General features: G+C 35.4%; 1 protein-coding gene across 10 annotated transcripts in view; it reads right to left on the reverse strand.

Annotated features, from left to right (window-relative positions):
- Positions 1 to 26,959, reverse strand: part of FAM172A (family with sequence similarity 172 member A) — a 412,528-nt gene that overhangs the window by 169,496 nt on the left and 216,073 nt on the right. For all 10 annotated transcript variants that reach the window (XM_058530416.1, XM_058530242.1, XM_058529948.1 and 7 more), the window contains one exon: positions 7,264 to 7,383. In XM_058530416.1, the coding sequence (XP_058386399.1) occupies positions 7,264 to 7,383 (120 nt within the window). The remainder of the gene's footprint in view (positions 1 to 7,263; positions 7,384 to 26,959) is intronic.

Consider the following 26,959-nt stretch of genomic DNA (forward strand, 5'->3'; position numbering starts at 1 on the left):
CTAGAAGGATGTGCAACTGTGACATACAAATCTCTACTGGGGCTTTGGGGAGAAAAAGGGAAAAAAAGGAGGAGGATTGGCAATAGATGTTAGCTCAGGGCCGGTCCTCCTCAGCAAAAAGAGGAGGATTGCCATGGATGTTAGCTCAGAGCTGATCTTCCTCACACACACACACACACACACACACACACACACATACACACACACAAAGACAGACAATAACAAGAGTCGGTGAGGCTGTGGAGAAACTGGAACCCTCATACATTGCTGGTAGCAAATTTAACTATGGGGAGCGACGGCTAATGGGTATGAAGTTTCTTTTGGGGTGACGAAAATGTTCTAAAATTAAATAGTGTTGATGGTTGTACAATTCTGTGAATATACTAAAAACCATTGAATTGTATACTTTAAAAGATGAATTTTATGGTATGTGAATTATATCTCAATAAATCTTAATTATATCTCAAAAAAGATACGTGAATTATATCTCAAATTTTTTTTTAAAAGTTAAAAATATGGAAAGAAGCAAAAGTGAGCTAATTATTAAATAAAAAGTAATGTTAAACTCATGATTAGGAATGAAGTGGAAACTTTCCTAGGCTTATTCTACACACTACCATACAACATTATGAGGATGCAATTATAACTTAATTTAATAATTTCCTCTTTGATTCAGAAGACTATACTTAGAAGAGTAAGTTGTAGAGAAGCAATCTTCTCAGTCAGCCTGAGGGTTGGGGTCATCAGCAGAGACGAGACTATAAGAGACTAACACCAGAAACAAAAAGGGTAACACTGTCTAAAGTGAAAGAATTGATTAGGCAGAATTCCCAAAATTAGTCAATATTCAAATGGAGGGCAAGAAGACTGAATAAGGTTAACTAGTAAAAGAGTTATTGTTAATGCTTAAATTCTATGTACCAGTCAATTAACTGTGCAGATATTTAACATTGCTTATGTTGTTGTAATATATATTGTTCCCAAAACTGGAGGGGGGTGAAATAAGAACAATATTAGACTCTTTATCCTCAAGTTGTTTCCAGATGATTTGAGCAAGACAAGATTTAGAGATAAAAGATAACTTAAAAACAAAATTAATTAGTATGTACTGAAGTTTTCAATTGTGAAACATACAAATACTACAGAAAAAAGAGGAGTTAATTGAGAACGCTTTAAGAAAAATCTAGTAAGGAGAAAAATCTTTTCAATTGGGAGGGGAAACGGCATTAGCAAAAAAGAGAATAAGCATATCCTGTGGGCATTTAGACTCATATTCAACTGACATTGATTTAATTCCTAATAACCAGGAATTTTCTATATTAATTCTCAAACTTTGCTATAGGTAGGTACTTATAGAGGAAGATACACACAAGGGATTTGACCCGAGTTATCATAATTTGTAGATATCAGAACTAGGATTCACATCCAGGTCACCTTCTTCCAAGTTTCATGTTCTTCTATTACACTGGGTTTGGAGGCCAGGGGTAGAAGTAAAGCAAGATGGAACAATGGTAGCAAGGAAATTAGACTAGAAGCCAAAGTTTCTATTGGAAAAAATACAGTTGGAAAGAGAGAATCAGAATATACAGAGGGACTTCAAGTTACAGAGAGGAGAGATGATGCAGTAGACAACAGGGAGTCAATGTGATTCTGGAACGGCATGTTTGTAAAAGGGGTATTAACCATGGTATGGTACACAGGATGGAATGGAGAGTAAAGAGAGCCAGTAGGAAAACAAGAAGAGTGCAGTGATATAGCTGTGAAATGATGAAATAAATAACAGTGAGCACAAAGAGGTAAAGAGATGATTAACACTTTAGAGGAAAAAAAACTGACAAAATGTGTTGTCTGGGTAGATATGGGACAAAAGGAGGGGAGTTAACATAAAAACTAACGAATTTGCGTCATTCTTTTAAACCGTGGGTCCTCCTAATACATATTAAAAATCATTTGAGTAAAAGTTAAAAAAAAAGTCAAACCTCAATGCACAGGTTAGTGGAGTTTATTAACAAATCACATCTGTATACATAACTCTCCTTTTCTTTTTAAAACTCTGATTTGATATCTCATTTATTCCATTAACCATAATTATTAAATATCCAGTATGTGCAAGCATTTTCCCTGAACACCTACATATCTGCATAATCACTGTTCATTACTCCGTATCTGCTGCGCTTGGCTTCCTTTCACATCCACTTTGACATGTTTCTGTAGGTGTGTACGGGGAGGGATATACCACACCTTCTTCCTCCTCATTCAGCTTTCCAGATCCAATGTCACTAAGCTAAGGAGAATTTGTCTCAACATCTCTAATGTGTGCTTCTTCCTTACCATTCCCACTACTTTATGATGGTAAAGCCCTTCATTGGATCTCATGTGGACTCTTGCAACTAACTCCTAAAATTAGTGTTATCAACAACCAATCAAAATACAGTATTTATACTATATGCATGGCATGAAATAAAATTGAAGAGGCAAAAATAATATAACCTCTGGTTCCTCTCTTTAAGGAGTTTACAGAAACTAAACTGTTTTCATGTAAAACAACTAGAGAATTAAGACAGCATTCCATAAAACAAGTTGTACTCATTCCATACATTAACATGCTATTTATGTCATGTAGGTGGGCAAATCAGAAATTTAAGTTATATTACAAATGGCAGCTTATTTTTACTGAATTACCTACATATTAAAGTAGGTTTGTAACAAGTGTCTTGGGCCTGATTATTTTGATACTATTACAGCTCAATTTTTCTTTGGTTTCTCTCTCCTTATTCTACCTCTCCTCAATTTTTGATTCCCAGCAGCCCAACTTTTAGCTATTCCCATTGATCACATTAAGCAGATATCCTACCAATATCCAATTTACTTCGTTCTTTGTAGACAAAATGGAAATTATGCCTCTTTAAGGTCATAGTTAGCTCATATCACTAAAGATAAAACTGATTCTTTTAGTCCCATTCCATTTTCTCTTCAGTGTAAATCCAAACCATGCTCTGGGCAATTTTAAAAGATGGACTCAGAGTAGACTGATGTTGAGTGTCCTTACACAGCTATGTCCAAAAACTAGTCTTCTATCAGCTGCTGAAGGTCAGCTTAGGCTGCCTGGAGGCTAGGGAGCCCAGCATGGAACAACGGTAGGAAAATAGACTTCCCTTCATTCCTTAATTCACATGCAAGTGAGATGCCAATCAAGTGCTGACAAGCATGGAGAAACCAAAATCAAAAGTGGGTAGAGATACACTTTCAAAAGGAGCAGTTTTCACACATTTTTAAGTGATGTTTTAAATGGTGGTTGTGAATACATCACTAATGATATGGAAAAGCAAATAAAAGTAATAAGAAAAATATTAATTTTATATCAGCTGAGATGATTCAATAAACTAATGAAATATTCACTAAAACTGTATAATATGTTTTATAAAAATATCAACACTCTCACTTTGACTAAGAAAAGAAATCTGAAGACAAATTGAATTATTGAGCACTACAAACAGAGAAGGTAAGGTGAGCTGAGATTGGAAACTTGGCATTGACAAGGAAAGCAAACATTTCCAAATAAAAGAAAATTTTAAGGTTACTTGATTTTGTCAAACTGACCATCACCTAGCAAGACAAGAGCAAAGCACTCTGAAATGACCGACAATGGAAGCGATGGAATCACTTAGTGGCTGGTGAAAGAGATGATGAAAACGCTTAAAAACTGCATTGTTCTTTAATGACAGTTAATTTCCAACATATGAGCTTGGTTTTTAACAACTAATATAAGGCAAAAGTAAACTGTGCTATTTGTAGACGTCTTTCTGAATGAATTTGGTAAACGAATTCTGATTATGACTACTACTAATTCTATCATGTATAAAATAGAATTTCTAAGACAGAAATTGAAAGCTTCACAAATGATAGTTTAATAACCAATATATATTAGTGTTATTTTAAATATACAGAAAAGATAGCATAGGTTAGATATATTACTTTCAAAAATTCATTATCAATTTATAAAATAAATAGTTCTTCCCTTTTGCATTTAATGAGTAAATGCTGGAATTGCTACCAGTGCCATCTTATCAACATCTATTTTTACCAGGATCACAGAAAGTTTAGAGAATTAGAAATTTGAGTTGTTACCATATGATGAAAATAAAAGCAGTGAAAGGCACATTTTTAGTATCACTTTTCTCATTATTATAGTCAACTGTATACGTTTTTACGAGGTTAGACCTGATCAAGTTCCAGGATTTACTACCATGAAATGAACATAGGTTTTGAAAATAAATCTTTAACTATAATGTATTCTTTAGGAGAAACTCAACACTTTAAGATAGGATATAATCATAAATCACATGCTCAGTTTTCAGACAACAATTAGCAAAACATGAAAGCTCTACAATGATTTTGTGATCTAAATTTAAAAGTAATTTATTTTCAGATAATCTATTAGCAGCACATTTAATTTTAAACTACGATTATACACAATTTTAAGTTAACTAATGGCAAGATACATTTTAGAATACGTCCTGACTGGTACCCGTTTTCAGACAGTAAGCACTATAAGTAATTGCATTTATTGGTGAAACTGTCATTGCCACACACAGTTTACATTTAAAATAAATTTTCTTAAAATTCATGATCTCAAGAGAAGAACGTGAACTTGTCTGAGAAATGTATAAAAACAATTTCTATGCATTCAAACATGATGCTACAAACTAGGACTGTTCCATAAGAAGAGAGTGTGTGTGTGTGTGTGTGTGTGTGTGTGTGTGTGTGTGTGTACAGAGTATTTCATCAGGAGTAAAATTTTACGACAATTTAAAACAGTTAAACTTTATTGAAACCCAAAGGATTTGATGTCTGATGTGGATACTACTATCTAGACGAAAAACTAAACCATAATTTAACATGTCCACAACTTACTTTCCTGTAAAGTTAATATTAAAATTTTGAATCCATGTAAAACAATTTTATATATTACACTCATGTTGAAAAATCCTGAGAGAATAAATATTTGTCAACAATTTAAATACCATGACTTTCCCCCTAAGAATATTAGAGAGAATAGGAAAGAATATTATTCAGCTTTAAGCAAAAGGTTTAAAGATATTTCAATTTTTTTGTTGTTTCTTTATCAATGCTATCTTTTAAAAATCCTTATGAATTTAAGAAGAAACATAATGGCCTTAAATATATTAATCAAGCTTTGTCAAAAATTTATGTAAACTCATCAGTGTACAACGTTGTTTAGAGGAATCCACTTTATTAGGTCAGGAACCACTTTTTCTTTAGTCGCCACCATCTGTACTCCCCTACTACATACTCCCATCAAAGTTACTTGGCAAAAAGTAGCAAATATATGAAGTTGAGATAATCAACATTAATATTTTAAAACCCAAACAAGGTATATTACATTAAATAGACTTCTCAGTCCTGGTGTTGCCTGACAGATATGTGATGTGCCAGTGGTTATATTATATTCCTCCTCCCATGCATGCACCTCCTGCAGAGATAGCAGACTACAGAAGCTGACCCTTACTGAGACCATCTTGTCTCTCTGACAAAGCTCCTTTTTAACTTCTTACTTACTGGTTACTTCCTGTGATGGAGAAAAACTTTAGCTCAGCTTGTGATAATTTCACAGGCCCTGAGGACCCTGACCCTAATAGCCTCAAGGTCAGAAGTCAAGTCTTGTTCTGAAACATCTGTGTGCTTTATATTAAAGTGGAACAAAAGTGGAGAAATATCCACCAGTGTGTGACAAGAAGGACAGGCAAAATAGGACTGACACACTGGTCATCTGTTACTCTGAGATCTTAAGTTCATTTTTAAAACTGTCCAAAATTCACTTAATTCCAAATTTGATATATAAAAGGGTTTTATAAACTGTCTTAAAGTAAAAAAATTAGAATTTGATTAGTCTTGCAGGCTTCCAGACATATTTTAAGTTACTCTACAAGTCAACGAAATTTTATGTTTTAAGTAATTTAATGGCTTAAAAAGAAAACATAAGCTACATATATTTATATGCATGTGCGTGTGTATATATATATTTATATCTGTAGGGTTAAAAGAACTATTTGAAAGACAACATTCACATTTTAAAAAGTATGTCATACTAGTATGTTAGAGAGCTATCTTAAGATATCCATTATATATTAAAATAAATAAATTCAGTAGAGTTAAAAGTACTTAAAAATAATTTCAAAAAATGATTTAGCTTATTTGTTGATCTGAAGAGAGCACAAGCATTCATAAATTTAGGTCAGCAAATGTATTCTCAGATGTCACTGCCAGTTTTATATCTAAATCTTGTGGGTAAGCTACGAGATGTGGGCAAGTTGAAAAGGCCATGGAAATGTGTTTAATTTCTACGACAAAGAGAAATACACAGCAAAGTTTAGAAACATAAAAATTAGACAACCAATGCTGTGCCTGCTTTTAATGTTCACCTTAGGCTACTTGGATTTAAAATCATCAAATGCACTTTTATCAAATTAATCATTTTATTATAGCATTGATACCTTCCTGTGACATAAGGGGTTATGGACAAGGAGGCAGGAATTCTTCATTAGTGCATTTTTAGTACTGATTATATCTCATGAACCATTCATACTGGCACAAGATATGGTACTTGTAACATTGCAGACAATAGAGATAAAATTCAGAAATCTTGATAATTTTTTCTATCATGTACACATATCTTAACTCCAAGAATCAGATTATTTTGAAATGCAAAGATTTTTATAGCCAAGCAATGAGTTCCACTTACAAGCAGATTAACAGAAGCTTTCTGATCGTTTTAACACTAATTATATAGATGCTGATCAAGTACTAACTTGTATAGATAAAAGTCAGTTAAAGATTATCAAAATATTCCCAAATATTCAAAGAGTCTCTTGAAATTTTAAACACTTCACAGATAATATATGCTTCAATGATGTACACATAAAACAGGGAACATAAATAAATAAAACAGGGAACATAAATCTCATAAAATGTATGGAAACTGGGGCTATGATGTAGAACTTAAAAAGTAATATGTAAATAAGGAACAAGCAAAAGCTTTCTGGTTAGCATTGAAAAGCTCTGCCACAATAAAATAAATAAGTATATACACTCTTTTTAAATGTCATAAAATTATTTACTCAAAATACTTTATTTTCATCCTTTATAAAATAATTTAAAGTAATGATACCAAGAAAAAAGGAGTGGAGGGGATGAACATGTAACGAGTTTGGGAATTAAAAATAGAGTTAAATATGCACTTACCAGTTCAACAAAAGCAAGTCCTCCATAGCTGTGAGCAACAAAAAATACATTTTCAGCTGCAGACTGGGCTATGAAATGGTCCCACACATAGATTGCATGTTCTTCAGGAGAACCATTTTCCTATAAAGAAAACAAATATTATATATTACATACTGTATCTAATTATTATCATAGTAATCAAAAATTAAATTATATGCTTGCTTACATAGCATAAAAAATAAGACGGGTTATAGCTCATTCAAAATAATAATAACGTAAAAGAACTACACTGAAAATTCAAATTAGAGAATAAATTACTATTAAACTATTAGTAAATTACTGCTAAGCTTAACTGCTACTATAATTTTCTGAAACAAAATATTTAAAATAAGCACACTTTTGAGGGGAAATTGCATTCTAGGTGTATCTGAGATGTTAAAATATATCTAAGTACATTAGAATTGCATAGCAGAAAGTTACAGCGGTCTCATGATAAAACAGTGTAATCCTAAAATATTCAAATACATTTCTATATTTATATATGAAAATACTTATATACACATCTAAATTATTTGATTTATAAAATGTTAAGTATCTCTGTAAGCCAAAAATGAGCAGAAAATTAACAACATATGTTTTCCCTTTAGATCATTTAAAAAATGTACTTTTTTTCTAAAAGCATTTTCCATACAGATTTTATTTCTAGAACTGTGAGAAATCTAAACATATAATAAACCCTGGGACTTTTAAATTTCTCCTAATTTGCTAAACCCTAATAAATGTATGCATGCTGCTTTAATTCCAAAAGTTCCATAATAACTTCATTCTGTTGTATTTATTTCTATAGCTGACACACATTGTGGTTAAAGCTAAAACCCCTGTATAATGTGAAAAAGAAAAAAGAAAAAACCTAAAAAATAAAACAGATCATGAAAATGTTTTGTATAAATATTTCTTGGAAGCTTTAACACCAAAAGACTAATTCCCTAAGAGTGTCAGGGTATTAGACAATGAACACAATTTATTCACATTTTCCATCTTAGAAACTTTATAGTATCATATTAAGATCCATATGAATGGCTTCACTTGGCACCTAGTAGCTATTGTTCCTTAATGTCAATCTCTGCCCTAAATTTCTCTCCAGAGCTCCAGACCCAAGGTCACTTCCTTTTGGATGTCCCACAGATACTTCAAACTCAACCACTTCAACACCATACTACAAATTTCCTCTACAAACCCGTATCACTCTCTGTGCTCCCCACCTCCAGCTGAAATCTCAGCATCATCTTTTATTTCTCTCTCCCGCAAACTCCATATATAATGAATCATTAAAATCCTCTTGATTCTCTCCCCAACTGTTTCTTAAATCCGTCCACTTCTCTCCATTCTCATTCTTACCCTCTCTCCTCTGGCTTAGCTCAAGCAACCATCATTTCACAAGCGGATGACTGTGATGGTCTCCAGCCCAGTGTCCCCACCTCTAGGATTGCCCATTTAACTGCTCTCTCTAAGTCTATAGTGAGAATAACCTTTCAAAAATGCAAATATGACCATGTTGCCACATTACTCACTCTCTGCTTAGAACTCTTCAAAGTTTTTTCATTGCCCTCAGGATCAAGTTCAAACTCAGTATGACATTTAAGGCCTTTTATGATCTGGTTTCTGCCTTGAACTATATCTCTCATCACTGCCCTGCAAAATACTTTGAACCAAAAGACCCTTTTCCCCCATGAGAGACCATAGAGAACACTCTCTGTGTTCCAATTGCAGGGAACAACTTGCAGTGACCTAACTGTGCCATACTTTTCTTGTCTCTGGGCTATTTCCTTTGTTGGAAAGTGACCCCTGTGCTCTGCCCTCACTTCACCCACCACCTTCACCTGCATAATTCCTACTTGTCTTCAGAATTCAAATGAGACATCACCTTCTCTAGAAAGTCTTCCCAATCATCCCTAAGGCTAGGTAATGTCCTACAACAACATCTTGTGCATGCTCCCATTATCGCACTGAATGATTTGTAGTATTGTAATTGCTTGTTTGATTATTAAATTCTTGAGGCCAAGAGCTGTTTCTTATTCATTAAATCTTAGTGTAATAAATAAATAATGAAAATACAACATCTATCTTCAGGATGATTACTTACAACCTTGTAGTCAGATACTAAAATACAAATATACTTTCAAAGATATCTATTAGTAACATAAATATGAAGTTACCCACACTTAAAGTATATAAAATAAATAAAAGAATAATAATTGGAAGGAAATCCTTGTAGGGCATTTTTGGCTTTGATAACTTAGCTTTCATTAGTTTAAAAAGTAGGAAAATGGTTATCATAAAAATCAGGATAGTAGTCAACTCTAAGGAAGAGAGACAGAGCTGTGATTGGGAAATAGACTTCTAGCGGCTGGCAGTGTTCCATTTCTTGACTGGGATGGTAGTTACACAAGAAATACACTTGTGTATTTCTGTACATACATCCAGAGTGAGCACAGAATTTATTGAACAAAGTTTTAAGAGTGAAGGAAAGTATTATTAGTAATTGTTCTAGGAGAACAAGTCTAAATTGAGACTATCCAGAGAAAACTCAGATACCTGGTCACCCTAGTTATATTTCACAATGAAAGAAATGTAAAAGTGAAACAAGAAGAGAGAAAACAGAGTTTCCACCTGCTGATAGTTGATAGAATTAACAATCTTAAATACCTGGGATGGTCCTAAATATTCTTCTATATATGGACAGAATAAAAACATACAGGAGATTAGATTACTGGTCTCATTAGGCTCTGTGCTGGAAATGAAAGTGTTAGGATGATGAGAAGTAAGCCATGATCCTGCCCTTTAACGTGTCTGCAATTTCATAAGGGTGTTAACACATAAAGACATAAGAAGCATTAGTGTGTGAGGAGTTTTACTTTCTCTATTCCTAATGGACTGTCTGGACACCAATGGGCCTGTTATAAATCCATACTATCTGACCTCAGTGAGGTCCTCCTTGCTTTCTTCTCACAGTCAACAATTCTTCCTTTATACTGTTGAGATCCTACCTGCTCCATACTTTCTATTTCCACCTCAGTTTGGGTCCTCTAACAATAAATTCTTAACTAGTCTCATTTCTTCTACTCTTTCCCTTTATTGTATTACCAGATTAATCCTCCTGAAGCCTGGCTCTGATCAACCTACTGTCCTGCCTAAAAGGTCATTTACTGAAAAGGTTCCCATTGCCTACAAAATAACTGGAACTCTTTAGCCAACATCTTCTCTAAATCTATCTTTCCAGCCTTCCTTCTCACTATTTACAGGGACATTATGCTCCAGGAAAATCTGGATTACACATTAATAATCTGAAAACCATAGACAAAACTCTATCATGGAATTCAGTCTGGGATGTCACGGGTAATGCAGCTCAGATTAGGCAAAACCTAAAGGCAGAGAGCACTTCCAAGGTAGCAGTTCAGTAATCCACATATGAGGTGATAAAGACTATATTACTACTCAGGGTGACAGCAGAGTGAATGGAAAGGAAGGGACGGAATGAGTTATTACAAAGGAAGAATCAGCAAAACTTTGTGACTCAGGATACAAGGGAAACTGCCAACTAGGCCCAAAGGACCAATCTATGACTAAAGGAGAGCTAAGAACCAACAGTTCTTTCCACTGTTCACATATAAAAGACTACTGTTTTCAGAGATCAGTACTATAGCTGAGTCTTTTCCTCCATAGTCTACGGAGACAATATCTCTTAATGATGACCTGTCAGCAGTAGGAAAAAAAACCCTCAAGTATCCATGTACCCCAAGTACTTAAATATTTTCAGCCTGACTCTAAAACCATCAAATTATTACTTAGTTTTAGATTTCAAAACCAAATGTTCTAAAAAGTGAGACCCAAATGAAAAACGTCTACAATACCCACTTACGGAGTCACTTACAGGCACAACTAAACAATTACACAAGACTATTCTTGGCCACACTTGACATCCATTGACCTCAAAAGACACAGGCTAGGAATCACAGCTTGCCATCAGGGCAGCACTAGGCATTCCTTTTTAGTGGGAGCCTCACAGCAGTTTCTGTAGCAGACCATACAGCCTTCCAGGAGTTACTCTCTTTGGCCCGTGTGGTGTTAGCTCAGGAGTGAGGGAGTAGACTCACCTTGGGTAGATACAGGAGTTACATTGCCTTAAAATCTTATACCCCACAGAAGCCAATACCTCTTGCAACAACTCCATAGGCATGGCTTCCAGGGTTCCTGCCTGTAAAGGACATGCCCAATTACAAGAGTTACAACCCTCAGGGAAAAATCAAAGCTATTATATTTACAGTCCATTATAATTCCTTCTAATTCAGATGCAGTTTACCAATCTGGGGTCATTTTCTACCACAGACAATGTTGCCTAGCAAACATCCACTTAGAGTGGATGCTATAGTATGTTCCCCAGAACCCCCTTTAGTTATACAGCACTCATTTCCTGAGCTGTGCAAGTGTTGGCAGCTGATAGCTTTAGCTGAGGCACTCTCCAGGAATTGCTCTCGGCCAAAGAACACTAACTTGCCTCAAGTTACAATCCCACCTCTGAGGCAACTTATATCCAATGATTGGTTGAAATGATGTGGATCTATAAAGGCCCTATCTCTTCCTTCAAGGCAGAAAATCTCTGAAAAGTCATCCCACATCCAGAGATCACCACGGAGTCAGATGAGGCCTTTATTGCGACTGTACTGCAGTTCAACTCCCGCCAAATTATATCTTTTCACTCCCCTACAGGTGCTGATCCCAAGAGAATTCCCCAACAAACTTTCTGCACGTAACTTCAGAATCTGTTACTTGAGAAACCCAACTTAAGACACCACCTTATCAAGCTTCCAGTACACAGAGCTAGAAAGTAAACTGAAGGTCAGATTCTCATGCAGAAGGAGCAAGAGTTTCACTGACCTTTGACGTGCAACATCTTACAAGATATATATATATGGAAAGTATTTATATCTATTTATATGTATTCTTATCCTTCTTATGTTTAAAATTCCTGCAAAATATGGTTGGCTCAAGTTTACCCATCAGCTCTACTATTAGCTGTGGCAGCTTAAATTGAATACTGTATGTACTATTTCACTGGTTCTTCTCCGGCCTGCTATTTCTTTAATTTGCCATGTCACTTCTCCTTTCTTCTAGAATATAAATAATTTGAAGGTGGATTCTCTTTTGGATACAAACTATAAATACAAGGCATGCTATAGGTATTTAATAAATGACTAACTATGCTAGTGCTATTGACAATGATACTACCGATAAAATATCATGAAGTGTGTTTCAAAAACCAAGACAAAAGAGTACTTATACTCCATCTCAGAAATCTAGCTTCTAATAATCTGGAATGTGGCAAACGACTGATGCTCAAAGACGTTCATCAATATCTCATTTATAAAAGCAAAAATTTGGATAAAGAATAAATGTCCAATAATGCAGAAATAAATATTTAATAAATTACAGTTTATCTAAGGAAGTAATAGGTAGCTATTGGATGGGTTTATAAAGTTATACATGCAGTTCATCTAATTTTATATGTGGTATAATTTTCACTATTGTAAAAAGGCTTGAAAAATAAAAGAATCAAAAATACTAAAAGCAGTTGAACTTTGGATGGTGGGATTATGAGTATTTTTAGCTTCTTTATATTTTTTTGAACTTTCCAAAATTTCTACAAAGTGCATGATTTTTATAATAAAAAAAGTAAACAACAAAATATCAGAAATCCTACTGAATGACTACTGCTGGCTTCTTAGGGGGAATTAGCATCTGAGCAGGGTCTTGACAGCTTCATATCTAACAAATTCTACTATCTGGTCTGAACCCAATGCACATTTACAAGTAGCAAATCAGAAGAGTTGTTTCAAATAGGCTTAAAAGTAAGAAGTGATAGCTGAAAGTTTAATAGTAACTGAAGAAACAGAAAAACCACAAAAATTAGAAGAGCACATAGAGCACGATAGTCTGAGACTATTGTTACTGAGCAATGTGAGTGCAGTACTGCATTTAAAGCACAGTAACTGACAGGAACAACAGTGATCCGGAACCATCAAAAGAAAGTTAAGGACTCTATGTGAATTCCATTTTTTGAAGGACCAGTGATATACAATTAGGAAATAGTTTTACTTAAAATATTATTTCAAAAAACAGATGATAAAGGAGATAAACCTTAGCTATAAAAAACTTGACTTTCCTATGTGACTATTTCCCAAGGCTTTCACAAAATTATGGCTTTTTACTATTCACAGTGCTTACATGAGCCAGATCTCCATCATTTTAAGATGTAACAAATTCTGCCAAATATTTGCTGCCTCCTACAATAGTTAACTACAATAAAGGTAGCACAAGAATTAATACACTTAGAGTATCTTTTTTTGTTCTTTTTTTTTGTAAGGAAGATCAGTCCTGAGCTAACATCTGCCAATCCTCCTCTTTTTGCTGAGGAAGACTGGCCCTGGGCTAGCATCCATGCCCATCTTCCTCTACTTTATATGGGACTCCACCACAAGATGGCTTGAAAAGCGGCGCGTCCGAACCCTGGGCCGCCACAGCGAAGTGCACACACTTAACAGCTATACCACTGGGCTGGCCCTAGAGTAGTTTTTAATATATATTTTTGACATATTATCTTACTAAAATCCCAATTTTGTAAGTGAGGTGATTCTGTTCCATGTCAAATTCGTGTCATTCCAACCCGCAGCCCACATTGTGTCCACAACCATTATATATTTATAAACCATAATCCAGAGAGCGTATATTAGCAGCAGTGTATTCTGAAACCAAACAGATTTCAATAGGAAAGACTTTCTACTACACCTCAATTACAGAAATGCAAACATACTAAATCTACTCTACAGGTTTTTCCATGAATTTCACATCAGAGTGCATTTTGTATTGAGTAACTTCAAGCTGGATGATTTCAAAATATGCAAATATACAAAGTGCATGAAAAGACAGGAATTAAATCCATTAATTAGAGTTTGTTGCTGGCAGAATGCATAGGATATTTACACTGTGGAACTCGGCTGCCTTCAGAGTACAGGTTGAATTTCCTGATGTACTCTTGCCATCATTAATCCTTAAATGCCAAACGGAAGTGATGCAGTAACCAAAGCCTTATCAACTATGCCAGATTCTACTACCTAGGCATTGCAGGGTCTGCATTTATGATGGACTACCTGAGCTGATAACACATGGAATTATCTAAACAACATTTGCATATTTGTGTAATTATTTTCTAAGGTTAATTAGCTCCTGTAAAGCATTTCACCCTTTGAGACTGCTTACAGTGACAGGTTCACATATTTTCTGAACCATTGCCAAATTTGACAGATTTTTCTTTGGCTAACCTGTTGCTACAAAGTTATACAATGAGTGCTCTTATAATAAATACTTTAAACTTATAATTGATTTCAGGAAAATTGAAATGAAAATCTAAGGAATTTAAAGGTTTTTAAAATGCCCAACTTTAAAATCAAAATTTTAAGATTATTTTATTTTACTTCATATAAATCTTCCTGTGATTATATTGGTAAGCATATCTACTAAGAAAATTTCTTTATGAATAATAAAATGTAGCATATTTGACTTAAAACTAGTACATAGCTATGTCACTAATTTCAGTTGTGTCATGTGTCTCACACACACACACATACTACTGCCCAGCAGCTGCCCTTATTACTACCACTGATCTGCTATTTACACTGGACACATCAACTGGAGAAAGAACATTAATATAAAGTCTACACCTTTTTTATGACAAAATTTACAAATCAAAATTATTTCTTTTAAAAAGCTAAGACTTTTCATTAGGTAAAATATAGCTTAATAAAATCTAAATGGGAGGCAGATATCCAAGGCAGATGGATTTATGAGAATGCAAAAATGTAAGTTACCATCTTGTACCCAATCAATCCATAGGTACAAGATGAAAGAAAATTTACATTTCTAGGAATTGGTCAGTAGGGTACCCTTCCAGGAGAAATGAAACACAAATACCATACGGCCCTAATCCAGAAAGACACACGTAAGGAAATTACAGGCTTTAGCTTTAAACTTTTAGATGATTCTTTTATTTAACTCCTTTGTACATGAACAAAGTATAAATTGTATGTTAGTATAGAACAAAACATTTATAAGAACAGTTAGGTGTAAAATATATTTTATAATGTCACATGGGATGTAATTTTATTTTAATCCAGTTAAATAACTTGGATTAAAAATTTATCTTAATTTTGGCATATTTTAAATGTGTGATCTTTTGAAAAGTGTATGTATTTGTGCTTAATGATGATTAAAGGACTAGGAATATATTTGCATGCATAAAAATGCTATAGCATTTTATGATATAGCATACATATAACGAAAACATCTTCAAAAATAAAGGACCTGGGCCGGCCCTGTGGCTTGGCGGTTAGGTGCGCACGCTCTGCTACTGGCGCCTGGGTTCGGATCCCAGGTGCGCACCACGCACTGCTTCTCCCGCCATGCTGAGGCCGCGTCCCACATACAGCAACTAGAAGGATGTGCAACTATGACATACAACTATCTACTGGGGCTTTGGGGAGAAAAAAAAAAGGAAGAGGATTGGCAATAGATGTTAGCTCAGAGCCGGTCTTCCTCAGCAAAAAGAGGAGGATTAGCATGGATGTTAGCTCAGGGCTGATCTTCCTCACAAAAAATAATAAAGGACCATTATGTGGTCTCTAAAATATTATATTGAACCATATGAAGTTACCAATATTAGACATTTTTGATCTTAAAAAATGGCAATTTCATAAGATTCAACCTTAAACATAATGCAAATAGACAAAAGAATCTTTATGCTAGAGATATTTTGAAACTCTCAACTTCTTTCTAATTTTTAGGTTTCAAGACATTACTGACAGCCATCAATCTTAAAGACAGATTCAAGGCTACGTTACTTGTCAATATGGCTACGGTAACAAATTATAAATGGTTATAAACAGAAGACATTTGTAATGAATATAACTGACAAAGGATCGGTATTCAAAACCATACCAAACATATTTGAATTTCACAGATATTTCAAGCTTAACATGCCCCAAAGTAAACTCTGAATTAGTTTCCAAACTCCCCATCATCTGTTCTTCCTTCAGTCTTTCTCATCTTGTTAAGTGGTATCTCCACCCACCCAGTTGTTCAAGCCAAAAATCTGGAAGTCATCCTTGACATCTTCCTCTTCTCCTCTCTCTCATATTTATCCAACTTAATTTATCTTCCCAAATATTTCTAGAATCCATAAACTTCTCTCAATTTCCATTCTTACTAGCCCAGCCCAAAGTATCACAATATTTTCCCGAGAACACTAACCACTTGACCTGGCTATACGCTTTCTCTCATTTAATCTTTACAGTGACTTTATGACATAGACACTTCAAATATCCCAAACTACACAGATTAATTAATTTGCTCAGCATCACACAACTTGCCTGATTGCAACCTACTCTGTCTAGTTCTAGTGTCTGCACTTGGACACTATTCTACCTATCCTTTTAAATCTTCTGTGTTAAAGTATTGCTGACAAATGGCTGTGATACAGGGCTGACATAAAACCGGGTCTTTTAAACTTTTTGAATATAAAGTTTATACAATAATTAACTAACAGGAAGTTAGCAAAATAATAGATAAGCAAATAATTATGGCCCATTATTTATAGAAATGGTGCCATATGTTTTGTGATTGGGCCATAATTGCCAGAAAATGGGTGTAACCTGGAACGGGAGGCAGATAGAGCTGGGAGGATTCTTAGATTCCAAAACTATGCTCCTGAGCATTTCCAACAAAGTAAACACTGATGATCCTATTCACTTTAATGAAATTTAGGCTTTCTTCTCTTAGTTCAATCTACAATGCAATCATAATAATGCTTTTATGGCACATACTGAGGTAGGCACGGATCTAAACACTTTAGAGATATTAACTCATTTAATCCTGACAACGATCCTATAAAGTAGGTACTATTATTATTCCCATAATCAGATGAACAGGCAAAGAATGATTAAGAAACTTACTTGAGAAAATTGCTATCATGTGGCAGAGCCAGAATTCAAACCTAGGTAGTCTGACTCCATGTCTGTAATCTCAATCACTTTATACTGCCTTATTAAAACATTTAGTGTCCTTCTCTTTACGCAGGCATAACCAAGGGTTGCTGCTCTTTGCAGCAATGAAGCAAATGGCTCAGGGCCTTTAAAAAAAGGGATAAAAATGTTCCTTATGTAGATATCATGTACTGTAGGCCAGGTTCACGTGAAAAAAGACTTTCTTTGTGAAATGAAGCAGTTTGTTTTCCAAAAGTTAAACATGTCCTGTCTTTTTCTTGAATAGCTTCTGCTACCTTACAGGAGAAAAACTGAACCTAGCTTGAGATCTATTATTAACTGTCTGCCCATTTATTCATCTACAACAAATAAGGCTAAGTGAAAGAAGCCAGACACAAAAGACTACACACTGTATGATTCAATTGACAGGAAATTCCAAAAAGCCAAAACTAGAGTGTTAGAATGCAGATCAGCTGCTTGGCAGGGTCAGAAAATAGGGGGAGGGAACTGACTGCAAAGAGGCACAAGAGAAAACTTTTTGGGGTGACAGAAATGCTTTTTTACCATGATTGTGGTGATGGGTACACAATGGTATACATTTATCAAACAGATCCAATTGTAGACTTAAAATTGGTACAATTCACAGTATATAAATTATATCTCAATAAAGCCAACCAAAAAAAAGAACAATGGTGACGATTTTTTTTTCTAAACAGGGGTCATCAAATCTGTTTTTGTCAATAGTTTCACTGGAACACAGCCACGTCCACTTGTTTATGTATTACCTATGGTGCTTTCCCCTTACAACAGTGGAGTTGAGTAGCTGTGACAGGGTCCATATGGCCTGCAAGCTTAAATTAGTTGCTCTGGCTTTTTAAGAAAAAGTTTGTCCATCCTTGCTCTAAATATTTATGATCTCAGTTCCAGCTTAGAATGGCAGATTAAATATCTGTATCTGACAGCATTATCTCCTAAATCCCATTTTTTCCCCCAAAGACATAAATCCACAAGGCTAGATGAACAAGGCAGAAGAAAACACAATGACATTTGGAAGACGGAGAGCACATAGAAGAATGGTAACTGATTTACCAGATCTGAGAAAGTCCAATCCCAACCTGACAGTGCAGAAGGCTGAGAACCAGCTCCATTTATACAGCAAAATCCTCCAAAGCCCAGGGAGAACTTGAGGTACCATTTGGATTGAAGGAGAGTGGGATGTATGTGCTAAAATGAGGCTATTTGTAAAGTTATTTTCCCCTCTTCCATTCCATGCAACTCGCTAAATATCTTTCCACATCCTGACAGGAGAGATTTTGAAATGGAATGGGAATATCAGAAACAGTTGGTATTAGCTTCTGCAGAAAAAACAGGGATTAAGTGACCATATGCAAACTTAATGTAGTGACCTACCTTCCCTCTCTTTCCCCAGCCTTCATCCCTTTGAAACTTCCAGACTGTAGGCAATCAGACCCTCAGTCTTTAGGCAAAACACTACAGTCTTTTCTTTGGCAAATCAAACCAGGCTAAATAAGGTAAAAGTTCTAAAGACATAGATGGACAGGGAAAGACAAATACTATTATGATCTTACTTATATGTGGAATCTAAAAAAACCAAACTCGTAGAAACAGAATAGATCAGTGGTTGCCAGGGGCAGGGGGGCGGTGGGGTGGGGGAAATGGGTGAAAGTGGTCAAAGGATACAAACTTCCAGTTATAAGATGAATAAGTTCTGGGGATGTGATAAACAGCATGGTGACTATAGTTAACAATACTCTATTGTATATTTGAAAGTTCCTAAGAGAGTAGATTTTAAAAGTTCTCACTACAAATAAAAAGTGTAACTATGTGAGGTGCTGGATGTGCTAACGTACCTTATTGTGGTAATCATTTTGCAATATATATTTATATAAAATCACTACATTGTATACCTTAAACTTACACAATGTTATGTCTCAATTATATCTTGATAAAAATGGAAGAAAATTCTGACACACACACAAAAAAAAGATACAGATGGATGGGGTGGGCATGGAGGAAAATTCCCAACAAACACACTACTCAGATTACCTATAATAAAGCTCAAACATCATAAATCCCACCCACACACTTAGAGGTTCCAATTAGCTTTTTAATCCCTGCTGATAAACATGAACAGATGCCAAACATTATTAGATATATAAAGAAAGCTTATAATACAAAATATAGAGACCAGAATAAATAGAAAAAAGCTACTTGGAAGAAACTGAGACTTTGTAAAAAGAGAAAAGTCTCAATAACACTGTAATTATTATCTTCAGAGAGATCAAAGAAGATAGTACATGCATAAAACAAGAACAAGGGTACTATTAAAAAGAAATATTCAAAGAATAAAAAGAGCACTTGCAAAATAAAAGCAAAACAACAGAAATGAAAAATTTGATAGAGGGGTTAGATGATTAAGTTAAAGAAATCTCCTAGAAGCGAAAAGATACTAAAAGTAGAAGAGAAAATTAATAAATCAAATGATTTATTATGATCAAGAGATCAATCATCCAAAAAACAATTCTAGAAAGAAAAAACAGAAGGGAGGAAATCAGCAACAAAATATTTAAGAAAATTTCCAAGAACATTAGCTGCTAGATTGAAAAGACTGACAAAGTACCCAGTACAATGGATGATACTAGATTTATACAAAGGAATATTATGGTGAAATTTAGAATCCAGGAATAAAGAGAAAATTCTGTAAGTTTCAAGAAAGAGAAATGAAAGATTAGGATTCCGAACTTTGGACTTTTTAATAGAAACAGAAGAATTAAGAAGATGATTTTAAAAAGTCTTCAAAATTCAAAAGGTAAATAATATTCAACTTATAATTCTATACCCAGCCAACATATCGCCAAAAAAGTGTAAGATAAAGACATTTTCAGACACAGGAAGTCAAAAAATTTATATTTCATTGCCCTCATCTAATGTAACAACTGGAACACGAGCTCCTTCAAAGTAAGAAATAAATCAAGAAAGATGAAGACATGAACTACAGGAAATAGAAGAAATAACACAAGAAAGTGACAAAAGGAATCTTCGAAAAAATGGTGAAGGAAGATGCCAGGATGATAGCTGTACACCAGATTCAGTGGGCAACCAGACCAAGTGGTAGTAGCGTGACTCAAGAGACAGATACGCTGAGGGCTGTCATTACCATGACCGCTGCCATCACCGTATCATCATCTTAAGACATAATGACCCTATGAGCCAGACCTGGATTTGTATTTGTATTTGGCTTTTCCTAACCACATGCTAATAAGATTCTTGTCTCCTGTTCATGCTCTTTTGCTATTTCAGCTGAGGACGCTCATTACACCTCATAAAAGTGTTGTGCTTTCACTAAACCAGGAGCTAGAGATAGACCATAGGGAGCTTAGAAATAGGAAATAGAGTAGCACACTCCCTCCAGCTATATTTCTGCTGATTTCCTTTGCCAGATGCTCCAACTGTGGAAAGCCATATGTTTTTCAAGACTACCCTGTCCCTTGGCTTTCTTATAAGGAGGCTAATGTAAATATTCAGGGAAGTTGAAGTCAGTATTTTAAGTTGAATAACACATTATTTAGGAATACATACGGTAATGGTTGTAGTTTTACTGTGATGTATTTCCCCATACCCCAAACCCTCACCCCTGCAAGACTGAAGCACTCATTCCCCCATCTGCTATTAGTGTTGGTGGCTGACAGCTCTTTCAGCCAAAGATCCCCCAAACCCCTCTCTCCTGTCATTGATTTCAGAGGAAGAGAACCACCATGCCCAAGATTATGCCTCCTTCTTGGAGGGTAACTGCTTCCAATGACTGGCTAGTGTTGGGGAGTAAGTGCCTGGCTCCCTTGTCCCAATTTGGGAGAACTTTGTAGGACTATCTTTGCTTCCTGTGAGAGCCAATAGTGATTCCTTCACTTCCCTACAGGTGTTTATCCTGAGAACAACTCCAGTAAATCTCCTACATGTTAGTCTCTTCATCAGAGTCTGCTTCCCAGGGAATCTGACCTGTGACAGCTGGTTCCAGTGAGTGGTCTGAAAAAGGTGACTCTAAAGTAGGAATTTTGGAGCTGGATTACCTACCCACCAGCTGGCTGGCAATAAGTCCTCAATGCCAGTAAGAGGTGGAGCACTGATAAACCTTGGCATGCAGTAGCACCGCAACTGGTCACTAGTGATGAACTGGAAGTGTATACTGGTAGAAAGGAATACACCAGCAGGTACATGTATTGGCATTGAAAAGCACATCATTATAAGGACTATGGAATCGGATGGCTATTTCCAAGGGCAATAGATGCTTTGGAGAAAGACAACGAAAGGCTGAGAGTGATTAATCAGCACAAGACTAAGTGTGAAAGCCAGAGAGCTTCCTTAGCAGTATATAAAGAGGCTCTCATCTCCTGCAGCAGGAGGGCAAAAGAACCTAAGGACCATGCCCAATACTTTTATAAGAGAAGCATAGCTCCAGAGGGATTCTCAGCCCTGGCAGGTCTGCACTGTGAGGTTGGGGCCCTGATTCAGAAGGAGTGGGACTCTGAGACATGGGATGGGGACATCTGGATCACTTATGTCCCCAGATTCCCTTGAACCTTCAGGACCTGTAGTAGGCCATGCCTCCCAGTTAAAAGCTAGTGCTCTCCTCATGCTTGAAGATGAAGCAGAGCCATTGCCTTTGCCAGACAACATGTGCTTCCTCCACCCCCACTTACTTCCACTTCTGGCCCTAGCCCAATTACTGGATTGAGCCATAACATAACTTAGCTAAAGAAATGCTGTGCCTCATAAGGGAGGAAAGGGACTACACCCTGAAGGAGTTACAGCACTTAGTCAATACTTACAGGCAGGAGCAAGGGGAGTACATATGGGACTGAATTCTGAAGGTGCTGGATCAAGAAGGGCAGAACATTAAGTTGGATAAGGGAGAGTTTATTGATATGTAAATACTCTCTTAGGATACAGGATTTAACACCTGTCTAAATTTTCTATTGCTGCTGTAAGACATTACCAAAAACTCTGTGGCTTAAAAAAACACAAATTTATTATCTTATAATTCTGTATATTAGAAGTCTGACACAAGTCTCACTAGGCTAAAATCAAGGTGTCCTTTCTGGAGGTTCTAAGGGCAAATTCATCCTTGCTTTTCTAGCTACTAGAGGCTGCCCCCTTGGCCTGTGGCCCCCTTCCTCCATCTCAAAACCATCATCCTTCATCTTTCTGACCATTCTTCCACGGTCACATCTTCTTCTCTGACTCTCACTCCTGCCTCCCTCTTTGACTTTTAAGAACACTTGTGATTACATTGGGCCCACTTGGATAATCCAGGATAATCTCCCTATTTTAAGGTCCTTAATCTTAACCATATCTGCAAAATTCTTTTGCCGTGTAAAATAACATACTCACAGGTTCCAGGGATTAGGATGTGGGCATCTTTGGAGACCATTATTCTGTCTACTACAACATCCTAGCAAAGACTCTGGAAGATGGTGTTAATTCCTTGCTAGGATCACTCTTAGAAGCTTGAAGAAAGTAACGACCTATACTAAGTAAAGATCTTTGTATCACATGCTATCACTCACCAGAGAGTGTCCATCACAGAAGAGGCAACAAACAACCAAGAAGACAGACAGACCTAGCCAGTTACATCTGTCAGCCTCTATTACTGGGTACCTTAGTGCTGGCACAATCGGTGCATGAATGGAGAAGCTAGAGTAGCAAGGATGGATGTGATGCATAGGCCCACAAACATGCATGCATTTCACTCACCAAGGCTGATCTGGCTACTTCCATTTAATGAATATATCAGTAGAGTTGAGAGGCAAAAGAAACACCTTTGAAACATAGGTGTGTGTGTGTGTGTGTGTGTGTGTGTGTGTGTGTTGTGGAGGGGGTAAGGTAGTCAATTAGTGTTAGGACAGCACAGAGAAGACATGCCAAGCATTCCAAACAGTTCAGTCTAGAACATTCTCTAGATAAAACGGTATAGTCAGAAGTTAAGTATGTTTCATAGCATCTATATATCTGAATCTAAAGCTATAATTATAAAATAGCAAAATCTCATATGTCAACCCCGGGTCATCAAGAAAAGGTTAAATTATTTTCAGTATGCTCTACCTAAGAAAGTAAGGTATTACATAGCACACTTTATAGAAATTTAGGGGGTGGAGGAAAGGAGGTAATCCTGAGGAAAGAAAGTATTTCCTGAGGGCTCTGGGGAGCTTTTGCATAGGCAGTATAATCATTGTTAGGCATCAGTGGATTAGATGTAGATGCTTATGATTTGATCTCCCTGCTCTGTAAGACACATGTTAACCAGATGATTTGTCTGTGATTATATTGTAAAAAAAGGAAATTAGTAAACTGTTCCCTAAGAATTAATAATTAATTTAACATCTATGGAAAGACCATTTACCATTGCCAGAGACAACATATTTACACACACACACACACACACACACGAAGACCTCTGTTCTTATCCAGGTAGTGCTATTTTTAACTAGCTTTATAACTTCAAGTGGTTCACTTAGCCTCTTGGATGCTCATGTTCCTCATTTGGCCATGGGAGGTTAACACTGGAGACCTTGAAAATTATATCTTTTTCTGACAAACTAGAGCAAAAACTTTGGGAACAAAGAGAATCTGAGTTCCCGTATAGGGAACTATATGGGAACTATCTATCCTATAGGGAGGTTGAACAGATGCAAAATAAGAAGCCTGGCAAACAGCATATAATAGAAGTTTGATTTCTGTCAGGATATACCACAAAGATGTAACTAAGTTATTTATATACTTGAAGTAATTATTCACTTTGTCATAAAGCAACTTCTTGAAAACACCTTGAAAATACACTAATAAAAACCATAACATTTGTTTAAACATATTATAATAATTTCTCTATATGTTATAATAAACCTAATTCATCCAAACAAATTTGAATATTCTAAATTTGTGAAAAATTTCAACTTAAGTAGTATTTTAGCCTTTAAAAATGATGACAAGGTAGCAGTTCTAGAATTCGTTTATTAGAAGTCTATTCCATCTTACGATTTTAAATCTAGATATTAAATTTTGGTTATCAATTAATATTTTTAAACTGTTGCTAATATAGATTTGAATTAGAAATTGATTTACTTCAACGGGACAGATTCCCAGGAATAGGACTGCTAGGTTGAAAGGTTTAGTATTTTTAAATTTAATAAATGTTACTAGACGGCTGTCTCACATTCCCATTACACTATGTGAGCGCAATCTTTTCTTTACATCCAGCCAACAACAGGTGGTATAGCCCCTTCAAATTTTTATCAATTAATTTTGTCAATTAACAGTTGTAAATATCAGTACTTTGATGTAAATTTGTTAATGGAGATGTTAAGCAATTATTTACTATAATAAAACCAGTGCTTAGCACAACGTGCTTTTTGATAAAGTTTTGTCTATTTGTGTAGAAGTATATTTACTGAAATAATTTAACTTAAAAAAAATCTTTCAATTTGTCCCAATTAGTGAAAAAGTTTTAATAAAAAGCAGGCATTTTAGAATGTTTCTATCCTAAGAAAAACATTTTATGTACCACAAACCTAGATTTCTCACCATCTAAACAATTGAACTGAAAAATTTAACATATAACAACAAATTGGTATATTTTATCAGCAGTTCTGATTTTAGAACAAGGGCACTCCAAATGTTTCCTTAATTGTCCATCACAAAAAACAAACACAGAGAACAACTTTACCATGTTATTTTTACTATTTCCTATGTACAGCAAACATATGCTAATTTGCCTAATAAGAAAAATATGAGAAAAAATAAGAAAAATAATCATATTATTTTTATGTATTGAAAACACTGCATACATTAAAATACAAAATTCTTAACACAAAATTAAGACCAGGTGCTATATTTTATTATTATTATAGGAATAATAGCAACTAACATTTACTAGGTGGTTACAACTTACCAGCTTCTGATCAAGCACTTTCCACGTATTAACTCATTTACTCCTCACAGTCACACTATGAGGTACGTACTATTATGGTTCCCATTGCACAGACGAGGCATAGAGAGGTTGAATAGCTTACTTAAGGTCAAACAGCTAATTAGTGCAATTTAGGATTACAGCACAGAAAGTCTGAGTTGAAAATACATACTTTTAACACCTGTGCTATGCTAACTCTCCCTCCGATCTTTCTATCCTCCACAGCACCTTGCAAGTGGACTTGTACAAAGGCCTGAAGTTTTAACTTGCACTTAAATGCTTTATTAAGAAATGTACTTAAGGGGGCCAGCCTGGTGGCATAGTGGTTAAGTTTGCACACTCCACTCAGGCGGCCTGGGGTTCATGGGTTCGGATTCTGGGCATGGACCTACACACTGCTCATCAAGCCAAGCTGTGCCAGCATCCCACATACAAAATAGAGGAAGATTGGCACAGATATTAACTCAGGGACAATCTTCCTCAAGCAAAAAGAAGAAGATTGGCAACAGATGTTAGCTCAGGGCCAATCTTCCTCACCAAAAAAAAAAAAAAAAGAAATTGTATTTAATACAGTCTGAAGACTTTTCTATAAGAATAATAGGACATTTATTTAACTTCTATTAGCAACACAATGAAATCATTGAAACTAAAATTAAATATCCAAATTTAAAAAAAAGAGATCAACCAGCACATCCAATAAATGAATTCTAGAACCTCTACCTTGCTTCCCTTTTTGAGACTAAAATATTATTTCCTTGTTCTCTTTGGCATCTCTAATCAAACCACATAAACTTTCTCTGTAGAATATGTACTTATTTGAGTCTAAATCCACAAGTGAGGATTCTGAAAATCGGAACCAAGTCATGTAATAAAGTATGACTAAGTATCACATTACTAGTACATAAAATATTTTAAACTGAAAAGATGAGTGAAAAAATAAAACTGTAGTCATTTGAGCAAACCACACAATCTCAATTTTAAGATAACAGAACCAAAGGCTTCAAAGAATTCTCATAAGCTATAAAGATTATCAGGACTACACTGTCACATGGTGACCTTGCTGGCGTCTAACTCCTCTAACAGTATTTGGAAGTGCATTGTTTCAAATCAATAACTAATTAACAAAGTACAAAAGAAGTTGCACTGTTTCCTTAGCTCCTTGTTAAAAATGGCTTTTGGCAGCACATGGGCAGAAAGGTCGCTTTTATGACATCTCCAGGAGCCTTTCAACACCCTGCCTCTGTCAGATTAAATTACTTTTAGCAATTAATTGTCATAAGTTAAAACAGAAGCACATTTGTTACAGCAGGCTGTCATAATGACATGGTGAGAAGTTGTTTTGATATGAATTTCTTCCACTGACCTTCTATCATATCTTAATTTTTGTGGTTGACCTAACTGGAAGATTGGGAGCACGTCTTAACTCCAAAAGCACAGGCCAAACCTTGGGGGTCTTGGGATAAGACACCAACAAAATAATTGAAAAAACATTTCCACAGATATTTTGAAAAGCAGAAGTTATAAAACAAAGGAATGTGTAACTTAAAAATTAAATTTAAAACAAAATTATTCTTAACACAAAACTACGGAATGTAACAAGAATTAAATTTTCTATTGAGTTCATAAACATGAGATTATGGGCTCA

This window comes from Diceros bicornis, chromosome 1, assembly GCF_020826845.1.
Source record: "Diceros bicornis minor isolate mBicDic1 chromosome 1, mDicBic1.mat.cur, whole genome shotgun sequence".
Classification (NCBI taxonomy): Eukaryota; Metazoa; Chordata; class Mammalia; order Perissodactyla; family Rhinocerotidae; genus Diceros; species Diceros bicornis.